The 19,198-nt window shown below is 15.8% G+C and overlaps 4 protein-coding genes across 4 annotated transcripts, besides 32 other annotated features; 3 read left to right on the plus strand and 1 right to left on the minus strand. All coding sequences in view use genetic code 6, as the record gives it.

The window, feature by feature from the left end:
* The first annotated feature begins 471 nt into the window (after positions 1 to 471).
* Positions 472 to 550: a microsatellite.
* Positions 490 to 547: a microsatellite.
* Positions 551 to 2,163: 1,613 nt separating the features above from the next.
* Positions 2,164 to 2,305: a microsatellite.
* Positions 2,175 to 2,294: a microsatellite.
* Positions 2,175 to 2,336: a microsatellite.
* Positions 2,294 to 2,371: a microsatellite.
* Positions 2,372 to 3,103: 732 nt separating this feature from the next.
* On the plus strand, positions 3,104 to 4,343 carry IMG5_169050 (hypothetical protein). Its single transcript, XM_004029957.1, has one exon. It carries the CDS (start codon positions 3,631 to 3,633, stop codon positions 4,009 to 4,011), a length of 381 nt encoding a protein of 126 aa, XP_004030005.1. The 5' UTR covers positions 3,104 to 3,630; the 3' UTR covers positions 4,012 to 4,343.
* A 1,001-nt stretch (positions 4,344 to 5,344) lies between these two features.
* Positions 5,345 to 5,420: a microsatellite.
* An 829-nt stretch (positions 5,421 to 6,249) lies between these two features.
* Positions 6,250 to 6,292: a microsatellite.
* A 137-nt stretch (positions 6,293 to 6,429) lies between these two features.
* Positions 6,430 to 6,510: a microsatellite.
* Positions 6,461 to 6,543: a microsatellite.
* Positions 6,474 to 6,543: a microsatellite.
* A 98-nt stretch (positions 6,544 to 6,641) lies between these two features.
* Positions 6,642 to 6,668: a microsatellite.
* A 1,085-nt stretch (positions 6,669 to 7,753) lies between these two features.
* Positions 7,754 to 7,795: a microsatellite.
* Positions 7,796 to 8,410: 615 nt separating this feature from the next.
* Positions 8,411 to 8,451: a microsatellite.
* An 840-nt stretch (positions 8,452 to 9,291) lies between these two features.
* Positions 9,292 to 9,365: a microsatellite.
* Positions 9,366 to 9,602: 237 nt separating this feature from the next.
* On the plus strand, positions 9,603 to 11,257 carry IMG5_169060 (hypothetical protein; the record flags this gene model as incomplete). Its single annotated transcript, XM_004029958.1, has 9 exons — positions 9,603 to 9,823; positions 9,864 to 9,989; positions 10,045 to 10,158; positions 10,213 to 10,296; positions 10,347 to 10,409; positions 10,461 to 10,558; positions 10,648 to 10,951; positions 10,993 to 11,061; positions 11,110 to 11,257. The coding sequence occupies 3 exons, from the start codon at positions 9,603 to 9,605 to the stop codon at positions 10,085 to 10,087; spliced, it is 390 nt and encodes a 129-aa protein (XP_004030006.1). The 3' UTR covers positions 10,088 to 10,158; positions 10,213 to 10,296; positions 10,347 to 10,409; positions 10,461 to 10,558; positions 10,648 to 10,951; positions 10,993 to 11,061; positions 11,110 to 11,257.
* Positions 10,555 to 10,639: a microsatellite.
* Positions 10,560 to 10,630: a microsatellite.
* Positions 11,258 to 11,288: 31 nt separating the features above from the next.
* Positions 11,289 to 11,343: a microsatellite.
* Positions 11,302 to 11,341: a microsatellite.
* Positions 11,344 to 12,074: 731 nt separating the features above from the next.
* Positions 12,075 to 12,113: a microsatellite.
* Positions 12,075 to 12,127: a microsatellite.
* Positions 12,128 to 12,577: 450 nt separating this feature from the next.
* Positions 12,578 to 12,617: a microsatellite.
* A 376-nt stretch (positions 12,618 to 12,993) lies between these two features.
* On the plus strand, positions 12,994 to 16,288 carry IMG5_169070 (protein kinase domain protein; the record flags this gene model as incomplete). Its single annotated transcript, XM_004029959.1, has 6 exons — positions 12,994 to 13,221; positions 13,265 to 13,521; positions 13,561 to 13,642; positions 13,687 to 13,737; positions 14,624 to 15,193; positions 15,234 to 16,288. The coding sequence occupies 6 exons, from the start codon at positions 12,994 to 12,996 to the stop codon at positions 16,200 to 16,202; spliced, it is 2,157 nt and encodes a 718-aa protein (XP_004030007.1). The 3' UTR covers positions 16,203 to 16,288.
* Positions 13,656 to 13,690: a microsatellite.
* Positions 14,051 to 14,082: a microsatellite.
* Positions 14,051 to 14,083: a microsatellite.
* Positions 14,429 to 14,467: a microsatellite.
* Positions 16,289 to 16,326: 38 nt separating the features above from the next.
* Positions 16,327 to 16,366: a microsatellite.
* Positions 16,367 to 17,467: 1,101 nt separating this feature from the next.
* Positions 17,468 to 17,514: a microsatellite.
* Positions 17,515 to 17,905: 391 nt separating this feature from the next.
* Positions 17,906 to 17,966: a microsatellite.
* Positions 17,920 to 17,967: a microsatellite.
* Positions 17,925 to 17,967: a microsatellite.
* Positions 17,968 to 18,072: 105 nt separating this feature from the next.
* Positions 18,073 to 18,102: a microsatellite.
* A 26-nt stretch (positions 18,103 to 18,128) lies between these two features.
* On the minus strand, positions 18,129 to 19,198 carry IMG5_169080 (protein kinase domain protein; the record flags this gene model as incomplete). Its single annotated transcript, XM_004029960.1, has 3 exons — positions 18,129 to 18,614; positions 18,659 to 19,010; positions 19,065 to 19,198. The coding sequence occupies 3 exons, from the start codon at positions 19,196 to 19,198 to the stop codon at positions 18,129 to 18,131; spliced, it is 972 nt and encodes a 323-aa protein (XP_004030008.1).

The following is a 19,198-nucleotide window of genomic DNA, read 5'->3' on the forward strand; positions in this document are numbered from 1 at the left end:
CTATTTAATTTTTCAGAATTTGATAAAGATTCTTTTATGGAAAATAAAATTCCAAATAGTTATTTAAGTAAATTAATGGTTTTTAATATAAGTTCTTATGATTAAAATGATGCTTTTTATATTTTTAAAAGTTATTTGTAGTAAGTATTTTTAAAAGACTGGAATTTTTTGGAAGATTTGGGATAAAAAATGGCTTTTTGTTTAAATTTTTATAAGAAAGAATTTTATTTTTTAGAAAAATATAAAAAAAGTAATTTTAATTTAAAAACTTTTTGCCGAATTTTTAGAAATTTAAACTTTTTTAATTTCGAAGAGAAAAACGAAACATAAATTAAAGAAATACTTTTTTTTGTTTTTTCTAATTAAATTACTTTTATCCAAACAACAAAATTCAATTTTTTATTTAAAAATTTGAATTTATATAAATATAATGAAACTTAATAAGAAAATAAAAATAATGATAATATTTTTATAAATAATTAATAAGATTTAAATGAAAATAATAATTAAAATGAATAATAAATAATTAATGAGAATTAATAATTAATAAATCAAAACAAGTTAGAGAATAGTTAGAATTTAGGTATAATTAAGGATTAGGAAAATATAATAAATGACTAAAAAAAACATTTGGATAATAAAAATAATTTAATAGTCAATATTTCAGACATAATAAGTGATGATAATATAAAAAATAATTAAAACATTTTTGAAAAAGAGAAAAATTAATTAACAGAATAAATTTATTTTGATTAAATAAAATAAATTGTTTTAAATGAAGAAGATTTTTTAAATAATTCTGATTTTAAAAAATTTTTCATTTAAAAATTATTAGATTATTAACCAAATTAAGAAGAAAAAGATAAAAAACTATTATTTATAAATAAAAATATATTCTAAGAAGAAAAAAAATAAAACGAAAATAAGAAAACCCAATAACTTTTTGAAATAGAAGAAGACGAAGATGAACAAAACTACGAATTAGAAGATAAATAATAAGAAAATGATTAAAGTTTATTCTAAGAAAATGAAATTCTCCAATATGACTATTTATTGAATAAAAACCCTGTTTTTTAAAACCTTTTTGATTTATTAAAGCTTTATTTTGATACTTAAATTAATTAGTTTTTAATTTCAAATCCTTTCAAAATTGAAATATTTGATTTCTTTAAGTAAAAATTAATATTAAGTTATAATAATGGTGATGATTTTTCTCAAAATCAAATACTTTTTTTTGAAGAAAGTTTAAGACTAATTTATTAAATATAAACAGAAAATAATAACTTTTTAGAATTAAAAGGATAAAAATAAGAAAATTTAGAAGATTTTTAATAAGAATATGGGTGTATTTTAGTCCATTTTATATGTTTTTTATTAAATATGAACTTTTATTATTTACCTGAAGATTCTAATTTTAAATTATTTATAACTGAAGTAGTTCAAAATATGATTTTGGATTAAAAGAAAAGTATTGTTTTTGTAGAAAATATGGAAAATAAAAAAAATAAGATTTTCGATTATTTTAGGAAAACCTTTGATATATTGAGTATTTTAGAAAAAGAATAAATTTAATTTATTTTTGATAATTTAAAAAATAAAAAAAATAATATTTAAAAAGAGGAAGATTTTATAGAATTTTTTATTAAATAAATTCAAAATAGAATTACTTTTGTTAATTTTTTTAGCTAAAAAAATTAAAACTTCTCATTTTTAATTCAAAAAGTTAAAAAGTTTTATGAGAATAAAAACATTCCTTTTAAAAATTATAGTTTTGATTATTTTTCAAAATTCTTAAATGTTATTAAATCACTTTTTTAATAAAAAATTAAATTAAAATATGAAAAAGATAACTTCAGTGTACTTATTACAGTTCTTATTGATAAACAACTTTAATTTGAAGAATAAATCACTAATAAAAAATAAGAACATTGTTAAATTATAAAATAAAAATAAAACCTAGAAAATATCATTTCAGATTCTCTTATTCTTTTTAATTAATTATAATAAGAAATTATTGAAACATAAAGTAAATTAAGTACACTTAATGAGAAAATTGATAAACTTTAAAGAATTATGTAATAAACATAAAAATCTGAATCTAATTTGGCAAATGTAATTAAAGAAATTAATGAAATAAAACCAGAAAAATACAAAGAATATGTAAAATAAAATTAAATAAATATATTAAATATATATAAAAAAAAATAATAAATAAAATAAATATAATAAAAATTATAAATAAAAAAAAATATAATAAATAAAAAAATAATAATAAATATAATAAATTTAATAAATATAATAAATATTATATATATATATATATATATATATATATATATGTATATATGTATATATGTGTATATATATTATAATTTCTTAGATTGACGCAGATAAATTCGTTTAGAATAAAGCCATTAATATTTATATAATTGTATTTTTTATTATGTTTGCTAATATATTGTCTGAAAAATATTAATTTACAATTGAAATTATAAACACAGATATAAAATAAAGCAAAAAAAATTAAATTTTTAATCCAAATGAAATTTAAAATTTAGAATCTTATAAATAAAAATTTATATAAATTATATAAGATTAATAATAAATGAAATCTCTAATAATCAGTTTTAATTAAAATAAAGTAAATTTAAAAATAATACTATATTATTTTAATAAATTAGTTTGAAAATAAATAATATGAATTAATGAAAGAAATAGGTAAATATAGTGGTTCATTAGAAAATGCTTCTAATGTGTATTTATCAATAAATTTGAATTTATTATAAAGAGAATTACTAAAATATATAGAATTTTCAATTGAAATTTGCCGAAACTGGGCTGAAAGAAGAGAAATTAATGAAAACTTAGACGATCTTATTTAAACATAATAGAAGTTTTTTAAATAATTGCATATTTCTTAATAAAAAATAAAAGCGCCTAAAGAGTTTTTAAATGATTTACCAAAACAACTAGAAGAAGTAAAATAAAAAGAAAAACTAAGTGAGTAAAAAATTGCTTCGTTCGAAGAAAATTTAAATAAATTTAACAGCATTTTTGATTAATTTTAAAAGCTTTTTTAAAGTAAATTATATACAGATACTTTTGGACTAACTGAGAAATTATTTTGCGAATAAACAGTCTAAAAAATAGCTTTTAGTGTGTTTTTTATAACACATTTATCCCCAAAAGATCGATAAGAATTGGAAGATGAATTAAAAATTGAAAATAAAGATTTTTCTTTGATAAAAGACATCTAAATATATCGCTATTTGTAACAAAATAATACATTTTTTTATTAAAAAATGTAAGAAAAAAATATTGTTTTTTCTTAATAATTCCTTTGTGTATATTCTATAGTGGAATTTTTGGCAGAAAAAGACTCTTTTTATTATCCTTTAATTTTGGATGAGAGTTCTGGTATTTTTTTGTATTTTTTAAGAAATAAATTTTCTTAAGAGTAAATAATTATTGAAAGTGAAATAAAAACAGAAAAAACGTAAAAAAATATCACTGAAAGTGTATAATTTGGACTTAATTTAATCATTTAAAATCCATAAGAAGAACTTTTTGATTGTATAAAAATTTTATTAATAAATAAACAATTGAAAATGAATTAATAATTTTTTAAAAATGAAGTATTTTTGTTCGGAGAAAAAATTAAAATTCATAATAATTTTCGTCTTTATATTATTATTGATGATTTATTTTATTAAAAGAATAAAAATATTTTCGGTTAAAATAAATACGGCTTCTTTTTCTTCTTTTGTAGGTTTTCTGTTTAGGATTGCTTAGATGTTCTTTTTTATAAAAGTTTATTCCATTCATATTTCTGGGATTCTAAAATATCTAATATAGTGTAAAAAGAGCTTCAATAGATTAAAAATGGAGAACTTTTAGTAGATAAATGTATTCTATAATTAATAGAAAAAATGTAAATCCATAAAGATATTAGTGATGTTTCTATATATCCCTTTTTAATTTAAGAAATTAATTTTATGTAAAAATAAGTGAATGTGTTGATTTCTGAAGAAGATAAAAAAAAAAAAAATATGGCTCTTTTTGAAAATAAAGAGATAGTATATTAAATTATGTTAGAAGAAAGTTACTTTAATTTAGAATTGTTTGAAATTCTTTAAACTGTATATGATAATTTTAAGGATTTTTTTGAAAAAATATTAATTGTTTTAGAAAAAATGGGACTTTAAAATTAATTTATGAATTTTTTTTTAGTTGAAAATGTATTTTTTTGTGGAAAAGAAATATAATAAGAAGAAGAAAGTTTATAAAAGAATTAAAAAAATAAAAATAATAATAATTGGATAATATTATTCAAAAAGAAAATAATTAAAAATGTTTTTTTATTTAATTTGAGTAATAGAAAAGCTTTCTTTTTCCTTTTAAATTTATCCTAATTATATTTAAAAAATAAAGAAGAAAATAAATATATTTTAGTAGAATTTAAAGACAATAAACTAAATGAAAAAATATTTATAAACGAAAAAAATTAAAAGAAAAAACTACTCCCTTAACTATAAATAGATATATCATAAGAAAATGAAATAAATGGTACTTTTGATAAAATAACTAATACTACTTTAGAAAATAAACTTATTAGTTTATTTGGAAAAGGCCCTTTTGAAGCTTTCGAATAAATTTTACCTTTTTTTCATGAAAACAGTAAAATTTTTCTTATTAAAAAAAGCTTTTAAGAAGCTTTTTAAGAATGGATTTAATTTTAAAATACATCTTTTTTTCAAAGTAATTCATATTTTTTCCCTTTAATGCCTTCTGGCTTAGAAAAAAAACTTAGTCCAATTCAAATTCTTATTTTTGTTAAATACTTCAAGCCAGATCTTTTGGAAAAAGCTTTTCTTTTTTTTATTTAGGATATTTTGTAGAAAGAATTAAACTATACTTTAGAAGAAATAGAAGACTTATTTGAAAAGAATAATGATTTTCCTGATTATTTATTTTAAAAAAATGAATTCTTATCTATAAAGCCTATTTTTATTTTATATAAGAATATTTACTAAATTCCTAATATAAGTTTTATTTTATAAAATAAAGCTTAATAGTTGAAAATTAAAGTCTAGATAATAAAAATTTCTTGTAATATAATTAATATAGAATACATTTGTAGAGAAATCGAAAATTATGCAGGATGTGAAGAATGGATATTGCTTGAAAATTTAAGTTATTTAGATGAAAAAGAAAGAAAAACTTTAATTGGTAAAATAAGAGAATTATTTGAAGGATAAAATTCTTAAAAAAATTGGAAGTTGTTTATTTTAGAAAAAGAAACTAATTTTTTAGATGCATAGTTTTTAAATTCACCTTTTTTAAGTTATTTTTTTTATAAAAATAAATATTGATAAATTTTTAATTTTTTTATAAATAATATAAATAAATTTATATTTTTTATTTTTTTTAAAAAAGGTAATTGCATGAGAATATATGTTAAAGAAAATAAATAAAATTCAAAAGGATATTTAAGTGAGAAAATAAAAGAAGAAGAACATATGAAAATAAAATTATTTTTGGAATAATAAAAAGGAAAAATTGAAGAAAAATATTTTAATTTGAATTGTTTTTTAGATTTAAATAATAATATTTATTTGAAAGAAAATTAAGATAAAACAATTTTATTTCCATTTAAATTTTTCTAATTTTTAATTAAAAATTACTTCAAATTTATTTTTTAAGTAAAAAATTAATCTTTTTATGAAATTTTCTTTTCTTTAAAATTTAAAGAAGAAGTTTTTCTACAGGAAATTTTTTTAAATAAAAAAGCTTTAATTTCTTTAAAAAATACTCACTTTTTAGACTTTATTTTTTAACCAAAAATATGTCAAATTTTCTTTGGATCTTCTAAATAAAATGCTTCATAATTTTAAAATGCTATTTTGACAAATTAATCTTTAAAAATTGTTTCTGAAAATGAATTTTAATATGAGATTCCTTTATTAAATAAAAATTAAAATAATAATTTAGCAGAAGAAGATGATGAGTTAAATTTTATGAATAATTTTCCAAAGGAAGATCCACCATAAATATCGAATATTTAATTTAATTAATAGATATTATATAATTATTAAAATGCATAAAAATTAATTAATAAATATTAGTAATATTAAGAATTTAAATAATAAAATACAAAAAATAAACTAGATGAAACATTTTTTTTATTATAATAATTATTGTAAATCTTTTAAGTAAAAATTGACATAAATAGATTTTAAAAAATTTAACAAAAAATAGAAAAAAAAAATCTAAAAAAAAAATATATAAAAAATAATGAAATAAATAATAGTATATTAAAAGAAAGTAATAGTTAATTTTCTGATAATAATATTTAAAATTAATCTTCAAATTAATTATTAAAAAAGGAAAAAAAAATTTCATTTTAAGATTTAAATAATATTTATATTTTAAATGAAATAATATACATAAATAAAATAGTATATATAAAAAAAATATATAAATATATAAATATATAAATATATAAATAAATATATATTTATATATATATATATATATATATATTTTTTTTTTTTTTCTTAAGTTTGATATGATAATATAGGATATTTAATAATTATTATATTTAATTTATTAATCAGAGTAAATTAATAATATAAAAATTTTTTTTTTTATTTTTTTTATTTTTTTTAGCAATGAATTTTGTATCTATAAAAATAAAATTTTGATTTCTCTTTTGAAAAATAAAGTTCCTTCTAAATGGTAAGATGCTACTTTTTATTCAAATTAAAATTCTTTAAATAATTACATTTATAAAATATTATAATTTCAAAATAATTTATAATTTATTTTTTAAAATAATATAAATTAAACTCAATTGCATATTTAACTTGATTAAATAATTAATCCATTTTCTTATTTCTTAACTTTAATATAGCATTATGCTATATAGAATAAAGTAATTTATTTTGTTATTGATATATTAAAAAATAATAGATTAAATTAAATGAAGTTAAAATATAATTAAAAGAAATTAATAATTCTAATCTAAATTTAAATAAAAATGATATTTCTGTCATAATTTCAGGTTTGTTTTTAATAAATGGAATTTTGAACTTAAATTTTATGCTTGAAGATGAATAAAATAAATAATTTTAATTTTAATTGCCACCATTAAATCTTATATTATCTTAAAAATAATAAAGAATAAAAAACTTAGAAGGAAATGTAAATAATTAATTTATATATTTTATTTTTTAAATCTATTATTATTATTTTTAGATAAATTAAAATATAAGTATTCCTATAGAACTAGTAAATTAAAGTAATTCTAAGTTCGATTTAGAAAATGAACATTATTTCTAATTATTAAATCCTTTTAAATAATTTAAATATGAAAAAGAATAAAAAACCAACAAAAATAATTATAATAAATAAGCAACTTTTTTAAAATATAATTTATAAAATTCAAAAGATGAAATTATTAAATAAAAAGATTTCAAAGAAATAAATATTAATTAATTTTTCTAAAATAACTATCCTAATGCCGACTATGTTATAAGAATTCCATTTATAAACCCTTTTAGTAGATCCGAATATAGTTAATTTTAAATTCAAATTTACCTTTATTTGATATCAAGAAAGCCTTAAGAACATTGGGAAAACAAGAAAACATCATTATAATTTAAAAGTTTTGAAATTTGATATAAAATATATTATTCATTTTTTTTTAAAATAAAATAAAATAAAAAATAAATCAACTTTTTTTATTTGATAAATAAAATAATTATATTTATTATAAAATACATATAATATTTATAATTTATTAAAAACATAAAAAAAATAAAGATAAAAAATTCAACTCAATAATTAAATAATTTATTTACGTAAAAGTCTTATTTTTAAACTGAATCTTAAAATTAAATAAAAAAAAAAACTTCATTTTTTATTTATAAGCATTTAATTAATGTAGGATTTATATGATCAAAATAGTAGTTTTTGTAAATTTAGCAATTATCATAATTTAATTAATAAATTATAAGTTCAGTTTTACCGTGTAAATTTAAGCATACAAAAAAAATATATTTCAAATCAGAATTTTTTTGCTAAAAAATAGAATATAATAAAAGATTCCGAATATCTCTTATTTTAAAAGTAAATTCTATTTATTTATTTGATTATTTTAAAATTTCAAAATATTAAATATCAACATAATTACTACTTGAATGAAAAACACTTATATATATATTTTATTATAAACGGACTACTTTTTTATTTCCAACCAAATCTTTATGAAATTTATAAATTAAATTGAACTCTTATTTAAATAATTCGAATGAATATAAACTATTTTATTCTTAAATTATTATTTGTTTTTATTTGTCTTGTAGATTTTTTACTAAATCAAGTATTTGTCCTCCTTACATCTAACATTATTTTATTATTTTAAAATTTTATATATTTATTAATTTTATTCCTTCAGAATCTTAAACAACAATCTTATAATTATCAAAACCTAACAGATTATAACAAGGAAATTTTTGTAACTTTTTTATTATTTTTGTATTTGAAGGATTAACATTTACTATATATAAATCAGTATCTTTTATTATGTATTTTTTTCTATGTATTTTATATATTTAAGGAAAATAAAAAGGAGAAACTAAAACATGTTAATGAATATAAGATAGCAAGCCTTAATCATTTAATATATAAAATAGAACATATATTTTATTTTATTTAAAACAAAATAATATAAGAGTTTTTTCATCAAACTTTTCTAAATATAAGACTAAAAAGTTTTAATCAAAATCTAAATCTACTGTTATAAATTCACTATTTTACAAAAAACTCATTTTATTTAATTATTTTTTATGCTGTTTTATTATTTATTATAACTTTTAAAACAAATTATTTTAAATGAAGGTAAATTAAGTAAATAAAAATAAGAAAAATAATTAACTTATATATTGTATTAAAAAATTATTAAATTTTTTAATTTTAATTTTTTTTTTATTTCCATTTATATTTTTCTCCCACTTATAATTAAATTTTTAATTTTTCAATTAAATACATATATATTTTAAATCTATTCAACAAAATAGATATTAAATAAAAATTAAAGAAAAGGAAAAAATATATATTTTTTTTTAAAAAAAATGTAAAACAAAAATAATTATACAGTTCCATAACAAGAAGTCTAAAAAATGAAATAAAAAATAAACTTCATAGAAAATTAGCAACCATAATATTAATATTAAAAAGAAATGATTTTAAAACAATAACAACAAATGTATTTAAATAGCATGCCTTAACAATAATAAAATCAATATTAACAATAGCAATAATAATAATAATAATAATAATAATAATAATAATAATAATAATAAATAAATCATCCATAGCAATAATAACCATAATAACTTTCTTAATAATAATAATTATCAACTGAATAATAATATCTTTAGCAATTTTAATAATAATAATAATTTAATTCTAAATACCACATAAATTCCTTTTATGATTATCAATTTTAATATCCAGAAATAACTCCAGATATGTTATAAATAAGTAGCGATTTTTAACTTATCTAAAGACTCTTTTAATATGAATAAAAATTAGATAAAATGATTAAAAAAAACGTTTTGATTTGTAAGAAAATTTCGCACTTCCAATTTAGAAAAATAAATAGATTTTTAGAATTTATATAAGTAATGATTATAATTTAATTAATGAACCTTAAAAATATCCAAATGCTGAATTTCAAAATTTCGATTAAGAAAATAATTAAAAAAATGAGTATTAATGGTAATTAAAAATATACGGGCATTTATTATCATAAAATAAAGTAATTTTTTATTTGGATATTTTTTAAATATTTTTTTTAGAATAACGCAGCTAATTTTACTACTCAAAAATAAGTTTTTTCAAACTTCTTTTCTAAAGTTTATATTGAATTAGGAAATTAAACCATTTAAAGCTAATAAGGAGGAGTAAATCCTGACGTTTTTATCGTATTATTATTCTTAAATATTACTTTTTTTTAATTATATTTTATAAAAAAATAAGTGGCGTAAGTAAGATAAATAAGATTGTGAAGGAATAATAGTGAGAAAGTAAAGTAGTCAAGAAACAGTAGCTGTTCTTCATTTTTATTAATACTATTGCCCTTTAAAATTTAAAGTTTACATTTTTTTATTAATTATATTTTTTCATAAATTTTTATTTTATTAAAAGGTTGATTAGAAATTAGCATAGGTTATTGGATATGATTAATGTAGTAGAAGCACAGCTTTAAGTGCTGTTTGGGAATATATAAAAGTATTTTTCTAAATAAAATATAATTAAATTTAATTTATTATTAAATAAAGCTTAAAAATCTTTAGGATAATGAAAATAAAAGCGAAATAAATTGTGACGAACTTTTAAAAAATGTAATTAATATTATTAAAATTATAATATATAATTTATTTAAAATAAAAAAGCTTTTCTTATAAGATAAAATTAATATTGGATAAATAACAGGAAAAATTAGATAATACCTTCATCCTCCATCACCTATAACAATTAAATATTTAGTTAAGTATATAAATATATAAATATATATATATATAAATATATAAATATATATATATATATATATATATATATATATTTTAATATAAAAAAAAGATTGAGTGGAACTCCTGAATAAAATGAAAAAGTTTTTGATTTTATTGTTGATGTAGATAGTTAGTTAGGGACTGAAATTTTCCCTTTCTTTTCATAAAAAGTAGTTTTACAAGAAAAAAAAGAAACTCCAAAACATCCTTTTATGACTTTGAATTAATAAATAAAAGATTTGGACAAATAAATATAAGAAAATTTTGACAAAATAAAAAGCCATAAATTTAAAAGAGATTCGTATAATGCTTATACTTTAAATCCTTCCCTTTTTATAGAAAATATGATTTTACAACAGAACATTTTACTCTAAGTATTAATTTTTTTTTTTCAAATATATAATATTATTTTTAGATTATGAAAGAAGATTAGTAAGCAATTATAGAAGATCCTAAAACATTATAATATTTAGTTGATAATTAAGTATATTTTATTTATATTTAATACATATATTTAATCTTTTTTTTTTAGGATATTGTCGAGAGAGAAATTAGAAGATATGTAGAATAAATTGATAATGAAAATGCAGAAAAATAGTTTAACAAAGAATAGGAATGCTTATAACAACAGTAATTATAATAAAGTCAATCAAAATAAGAAGAAAATTAAAAAAATATTAATTAAAACTAAATAAATAATGGAGTTATTTAATAATAAGAACAGTAATCATAAATATAATAATAAATCAAATCATAAATATAATAATGATTTTTTATTTTTTAATTATAATAATATTTAAAAAAAATGATGCCAGCAATATAATTTTTTATGTTTATATTTGCTTTTAGCTTTTATGTTTAATAATATAAATATTTATATAATAAAATTATTCTTTACTTTAACTAATAAAAGGTTCTTGGTCAATATGTTTTTTAAAAGCTTTGTTTATTTTTTAGAAATAAATTTGATTTTAGTTTTATTAATATTTTTTATTATATTTAAGATTCTTAATACCTTATCAAATACTATCTATTAATTTTCTTTTTTTAAAAAAATAAAATAAAATCAAAAACTTATTATTTAAAGTAATTTATTTATTATTGACAAATTATATTAAATAATTGTATTTTGCTAGAATTTTATTTTTTTAAAATCTTTTTAATCAAAATAATCTTTTATTAAATATAATTATTTATTTGCTCAAGTTAATTATTTTATTAATTTTTATGTTGATTAATAATATAAATATTCTAATTTTTAAATTATAATTTTTCTAATATTAATATATTCTTTTGACAATAATGTTTTATTATAAATTTAATCATTAAATTATCTTAGTCAAAAAGTAGTGAGTATATAGATTACCTTTTAAAAATATATTCAATAAAGTTTTTCTTTTAATTCCTAATTTTTAATTAAAAGCCTTTATTAAATTGAATATATTTTTAATTAGTTTTCTAATTTATATAATTTTTTTTTACTTTCATATGAAAATAAAATAAATATTTATATTTTTAAATTAATATTTTATTTTTTTCATTAAATTTTAAAATATTTTTAATTAAAAATGTATTGAATTTTATTTTATACAATGAACTATATTTAAACTCTTATTTTTCTTCTAATTTTTGTTTACTCTATTTAAAATTAAAATAAAAATACATACATAATATAGTTATCATTTTTTTATTTAATTATAAATGATTATAAACCAAAAAATTAAAGAATATATTTTATTTTGCTTTTTAAAGGTTATAACAATTTGAAACATAAAATATTATTTTTTATTAATTATTAATTATTATAATAATGCTTTTGCTTTTGCTATTTTAATAAAATAATTAGTTTAAGTTTTAATTTTAATTTTAATCTTAATCTGAATTTTTATATATTTATATATTCTAAAAATAAATACTTTATTATAATTTTTTTTTGGATAATATAATCTTTAAAATATTTTTTTTTTCTTATTATAATCCATTTTAAATTAATAATAAGATATATTTAATTTTTTTTATTATATTTAAGTTTGCTTTATTTAATATATTTTAATATATTATATTTTATTTTGTTTTTTATTATTTATTAATAATAAAAAAAATTAAATATATATACAATATATTTTTTAAAAAGATATATCGTAAAAAAAATATATTAAATAATTTTTTTTTTTTTTTTTTTTTATTAAATTATTATAATTCTTAATTAAAAAAATAAAATATGGAAGATTAACAATCCGATATAATTAAAAATTTAAATGAAATCCAATAATATATAAATGAATCTTTATTTGATATAGCTGAAAAAAAGCTTGATGAATTATTAAATTAAATAAATACATAAAAAAATTACCAAGAAATTTTAGAAAAAAACTAAACTTATTTAAATAAAGTAAAAAAAGAAATAAAAGATACAATGGACAATACAAGATTACAATTAATAGAAATGCACAATAATGAAAAATGGGAAGTAAATAAAATAAGTGAAAACTTTGAAATTAGTTTTAAGATTTTCGAGTAAACAAATACAGTTTCAATAAAAGCGCATGCAGAATTAGAAATACCTTGGTTTAATTTAGTTGCTTTGATTTATGAAGTAGATTTATTTACCGAATGGTTACCTTTTTGTAAGCAATCATATACAGTAAATATATATTTTTAAAATTATTTATATAATTTTATAATAGATAGCTAAATTCAAAAAAAGTTAGAAGACCGCCTATTTTGAAATGGGGTTACCTTTTATACATAATAGAGATGCTTATATTGAAGGAATTGGTATAGATAGATTAGATGTAAATGGAACTATTTTGATTAAATGTAGGTCTATATAGAATGATAAAGAATTAATGTAAAAAATAGGGATTGATTTGACTAAATCTAAAAATGTTTAGATTGATATAAAATTTTTTTCATGTGAAATTTAACCAATTACAAATGGAATGTATGATTTTATTTTTATTTTTATTTTATTTATTTAAAGTGTTAAAATTAAAATTATTTCTAATATTAATCCAAAAGTTAATTTTATTCCTAAATGGATGATTAACTTCTTCTGTAAATAAGTAATTTTTCATATTTTTTTTTTTTATTTGTTTTTTTTTTTTAGTTTGGAAAATATTTAATTAAAAAAATGATTAGTTTGGCTAAAAATATAAAGGTAATATTATTTAATTTTTATTATTATAATCGCCACAGGGAACTAAATGGGAATAAGCAATAAATGATCCCAAAAATGCAGATTTTTATAATTGGGTAAAATAAAGAGTTGATGCACATAATAAAATACTAGAATAAAATGTTTAGATATGAATATAAAAAAAAGATTAGAAAATTAAATATATATGTTATATAATTTTATTATAAAATATATATGATATTTAAAACTATTTTTTTAATTTTTAAAGATTATTTATTTTAGATATAATAGTTTTTTACTTTAAATTAACTTTTCTAAAAAATAAATTTTTTCATATTTTTAAAATTTTTTATTTTTAAATATTTTAATTCTTACTTATATTAATATTTTTAAAAAAATTTCCTTTATTTTCATTAAAAATAATTAATTATATTTTTTTTTTTAATCTTATATGATAAAATAAATAAATAAAAAATATTTTTTTTACTTAAATATTGATTAAAACTAAGTAAAAATTAAAATAAAATAATTTTTTATAAGAATTAATTTATAATAGCTTATCATAGTTTTAAATTTTATAAAGAAAAAGTTATTAATCATATAACTATTTTAATTAGAAAATATAAAATTAAAAAATAATTATAAAAAATCTAATTAAATTATTATTTACGATTTATATATTATAATAATAAATAAAAAAATAAAATTAGATATAAAAATTAAATATATAAATAATAATTCAAGATATATATATCTATAAAAAAATGGTAAAAATCAACTTTTTATAAATAAAAAATAGCCGAAAACTTTCACAAATATTCATTACATTTTTTATTATACTTATATTTATTCATATTTTTTTCTTTTCTTATTTCTAAAAATATAAATATAAAAATAAATAAAAAAGAATTAGGCTTAAGATGTAAAGAGAATAGATAAATATAATTTCTAGCTTTCAGGTATTTTAGGATAAGGCTCGTTTGGTAAAGTATACAAAGGAAAAAATACTGAAAATAACTAAGCAGTAGCAGTAAAAGCAATAGATAAAAAATTAATTTAAGATGATGCCTATATGATGAATGGTCTGTTTTAAGAAATATCAATAATGAAAAAATTTAAAAATTAAAATATAGTAGAATTAATAGATGTGTTAGAAACGTCAAACAATTATTATATTATTCAAGAATTTTGTGATGGAGGTGATTTAAGAACTTGTTTGAAAAGAAAATAATGCTTATCTGAATAAGAAGCGGTATATGTAATTAAAGATTTATTAAATGGATTTATTGAGCTTATTAAAAATGGTGTTATCCATAGAGATTTAAAACCTGAAAATATATTGATTAAAGGAGATTCATATAAACTTGCAGATTTTGGATTTGCAAAAACTGTTGATAATTTTTAAAAATAAATGCTTTCTTCTTTAGTTGGAACCCCTCTTTATATGTCTCCTTAAATATTATCTGAAGATAAATATGTAAAATTATCTTTTTATATATAATTTATATATATTTTAGACATCTAAAAGTGATTTATGGTCTTTAGGCTTTATTTTTTATGAATGCTTGTATGGAAATACTCCTTATACTGCTACATCTTAATATTAATTGTATAAAAATATATAAAAATTACCTTTAGTTTTTCCTGATAATTTTGTTGTTTCTGATTTGTGTAAAGATTTTATTAGAAGGTGCTTAGTAATTGATGAAAACAAAAGGATTGATTGGAATGATATTTTTAGACATAATTTATTTTAAGGGCATTTCTAATAATATACTAATTTAATTGATTAATTGGAAGACAAAGCTTAATATATTATTAATGAGTTAAGGTAGACTATTTATAAGAATTAGATTGATTTAGAAGAGCTTTTTCAAAAATACGATTTTACTAAAAATTCCATGTTGGATTTTAAAGAATTTACTTAATTAATGTAGTCTATTGATAAAGGATTAGATAAAACTTAAATTGACTATATTTTTTATAAATTTGATGATAATGGAGATAAAAGTATAAGTTTTTAAGAATTTACGAAATGGCTTTCAAATAACAATGTAAATTTAAGTTCTAAATAATAAAAAAATAGTTAGAATAAATTATAACAGTAAATTTATTTTATTTATACATTTTCATCAATTTATTAAAAAAGTAGTAATTTAGATAATAATTTGAATTAAAAGTTAGAAAAAGCTCATCATGTTATTTAAAAATTATAATATGCAATTCTAAAACATAATATTAATTTAAATGATTTATTTAACAAATATGACAAATCTGAAGATCAATAACTTAATATTGAGGAATTTTCAAACTTAATAAGGAAAATAGATAAAGATTTAAATGACGAAGAAACACTTATTATTTTTGGAATTTTCGATATAAATAAGGATAATTAAATTACTTTCTAAGAATTCTTTAGTACTTTACAAAAAGTTCATTAGCTCAAAAATAGCAATTCATTGAATAATAACGATGATAATATATGAAAATGAAATTATATATGAAATTAAAAATAAAGTAAAAACATAAATATATTTAAATTTATATTTATAAATTTTGACTTGATTTTAAAATTTAATGTCTGTTTAATATTTTTAGTGGATATTTTAATATATTATTTATTTCATTTTTTATATAATTAATTTATTTTCTTTACTTTTTATTCTTAGAAATATGATTTATTCTTTTTTTTGTTTCAGAGTTATAAAATTAACTATATTTTTATGTTTTTTATCTAAAATGAACATTAAATACATTTTTAATAAACAAATACATATTAAACTTTACAAAGAACTATTTAATATCTTTCATACTATTAATGTCTATTCAAAATATTATAATTATATTTTTTACATAATAAATCTAAATTTTATTAAATTAAATAAATTATTTTATTCTGATTTTACCTTTGAGTTAATATTAAAATTTAATTATCTAATATATTCAGAATTTCTTTATAATTAACTTAATCAGAACATTTCTTTTTTAAAGTACTCATAGATTTTTATAATGTAATTTTTCTTTTCGTCACTTACTAATTAATTTACAAAATTTTAATTGAGAAAAATAATAACTTATCTGTTTATAATTAAAATTAGTATAAGATGTTTTTTATTAAATTTAATTACTATCTTTTCTAAAATATATAATTTAGTTTTTTTAAATGAAATATACTGATAGTTTTACTACTTACTCTTTAAATTTTAATTTTACTACTCTATTTAAATTCTACTACGTCTTTTTTAGATTTTTCCTTTTTTAAGAATCCATGGATAATGTCTTATTTAAATATATATTATTACTATTTTTATTAAAATATACCAATTGAATTTTTCGACTTTATTTTAACTCATATTCACTAAATCTAAATAATATTAAAATTAAAAAAACTATTGGTTTAAAAATCTTTTTTTTTGTCTTTTTAGTAAATACTTCTGCCTATTTATCTAATTATTGAATCCCAATTATTTTATTTTTTTTTCTTCTAAATTTTTAATGTTTTTCTAATATTTTAAATTTTATTTATTATGGCTATTTTTATTTGGTTTATAATGTATTATATCACCATTTTTATATTTATGATTGTAACTTTCACATATTTAACATTTAGAATCATTCTTTTTGATAAAATAGTAAAATTATAAAATAAAACTTCGATCTTTTTATTTATTTATCTTAGGAAAAAACGATTTAGTCTCAAATTTATTAAAAAGTTAAAAAATTAACTTAGGAGATTATATTATTTAAAGCAATAAAATATTTTTTTTTTAATTTATAAAATCATATTTTTTTTAATTTTTATAACTCATTTATATCCAATACTTCTTGCAGAAATTTGCCTTAGTTATTCTAAAAAAGAATTCAATTTCACCAAAATTTTTATTTATTTTTTTCATAACATTTACTTCTTCTTTTTTATTTTAAAAATAAATTAATAACTATCACTAAATTTACTAAAGTTATCTTTTAAACAAGTAAAAAATTAAATATATTATGAATTAATTACTTTTTAATTTCATGATTTAACTAACCTGAAAATTTCATTATACTTCATTTAATTTCAACCAAGTTTAATTATTTTTCTTCCAATTACATTATTATTAAAAATAGTTTTTAATTAAAGTTTATAATTCTCTATTTACATTCTTGTTTTCTAAATAATAATTAATTAAGTATTAATATTTTTGTTATAATTGATTTTTTTAATTTATTTTAATAATATGTATTTTAATTAATATATTTCTAATAATAATTGCTATTTAAATATGATATAAAATATAAAACTTTCAATGAAATTTTTTATAAAAATATATATTTTTTGATGAAAAAGAATTAATTATTTCTAGCATTAAAAATAATATTATTAAAATATTTATTAAAATATTTTTTTTTTTTAAATAAAATTGAAAAATTCAATTTTAAAGAAATTAAAAATCCTCAACTTTTGTATTTTTATCAAAAGAAATATTATTATTTTTCACATTAACTATAAATGGATGCTTTAATACTTAAGCTAGTTTCATTCTTTTACTTGGATTTTTTTCTAAAAGCCTAGATATGAAATCTCCACATTCAAAAGTAATAGGTCCTTAAAATTCTAAGCTACCCTTTTTTTTTAAAAAAAAAAATTATAAAAGGTGGAACCAAATAAAAATGTTAATATTTACTCCTAAAACATTTTCAAAAACTTCTTCATGATCTTTTCCATTAAAAGGAGATCTTCCAAAAATAAGCTCATATGTTAAAACTCCTAATGACCAAATATCAACTGAATTATTGTATTTTTTATTTTCAATCATTTCAGGACTTACATATTCCAAAGTTCCACAAAAAGTTGATCTTAAATTTTATTTTGAAAAAGGCGCAGCATATCCGAAATCGCAAACTTTTAAAATACCCTTTAATAAAAAAAATATATTTATATTTAATAAAATTATTTTACATCACAAATCAATATATTTTCAGGTTTAATATCTCTATGTACAATATTATACATATGCATATAATGAAGTGCATCAGCAACCTACCTTATGTATAGAGATACAATTGATTCATTGTAAGATTTATTCGGTTAAGCTTTCATATCTGCAAAAAGTTCTTTTCCACAAGCTAACTCTTGAATCAGGTAAATACTATCGTCTGTAATAAAAAATCCAAAAATTTGAATAATATTTTTATGCTTGAGTTTGCTTTACATAATAATTTCATTTGAAATATCTTAATATATATTAAACTCTACAATTGTTGAAAATTTTATTTATTTTAAAGCGACATAAAATCCAGTAAGTTTATCTCTTTTTTTTTTTTTTAATAATTATTTTTTTTTTATAAAAAACAGTTATTTTTACTTTGCTATAAATACATCAGAAAACTTTCCTGAACCAAGTTTTTTTATAATTTAGAAATTATAAATTGAATGCTTATATTTTTTTTCAAACTCTTTATCATAAGTACCTAAATCGATTCTTGACTATCTTAACAT

The sequence above is a fragment of the Ichthyophthirius multifiliis genome (genome assembly GCF_000220395.1).
Source record: "Ichthyophthirius multifiliis unplaced genomic scaffold scaff_1120509251250, whole genome shotgun sequence".
Lineage (NCBI taxonomy): Eukaryota > Ciliophora > Oligohymenophorea > Hymenostomatida > Ichthyophthirius > Ichthyophthirius multifiliis.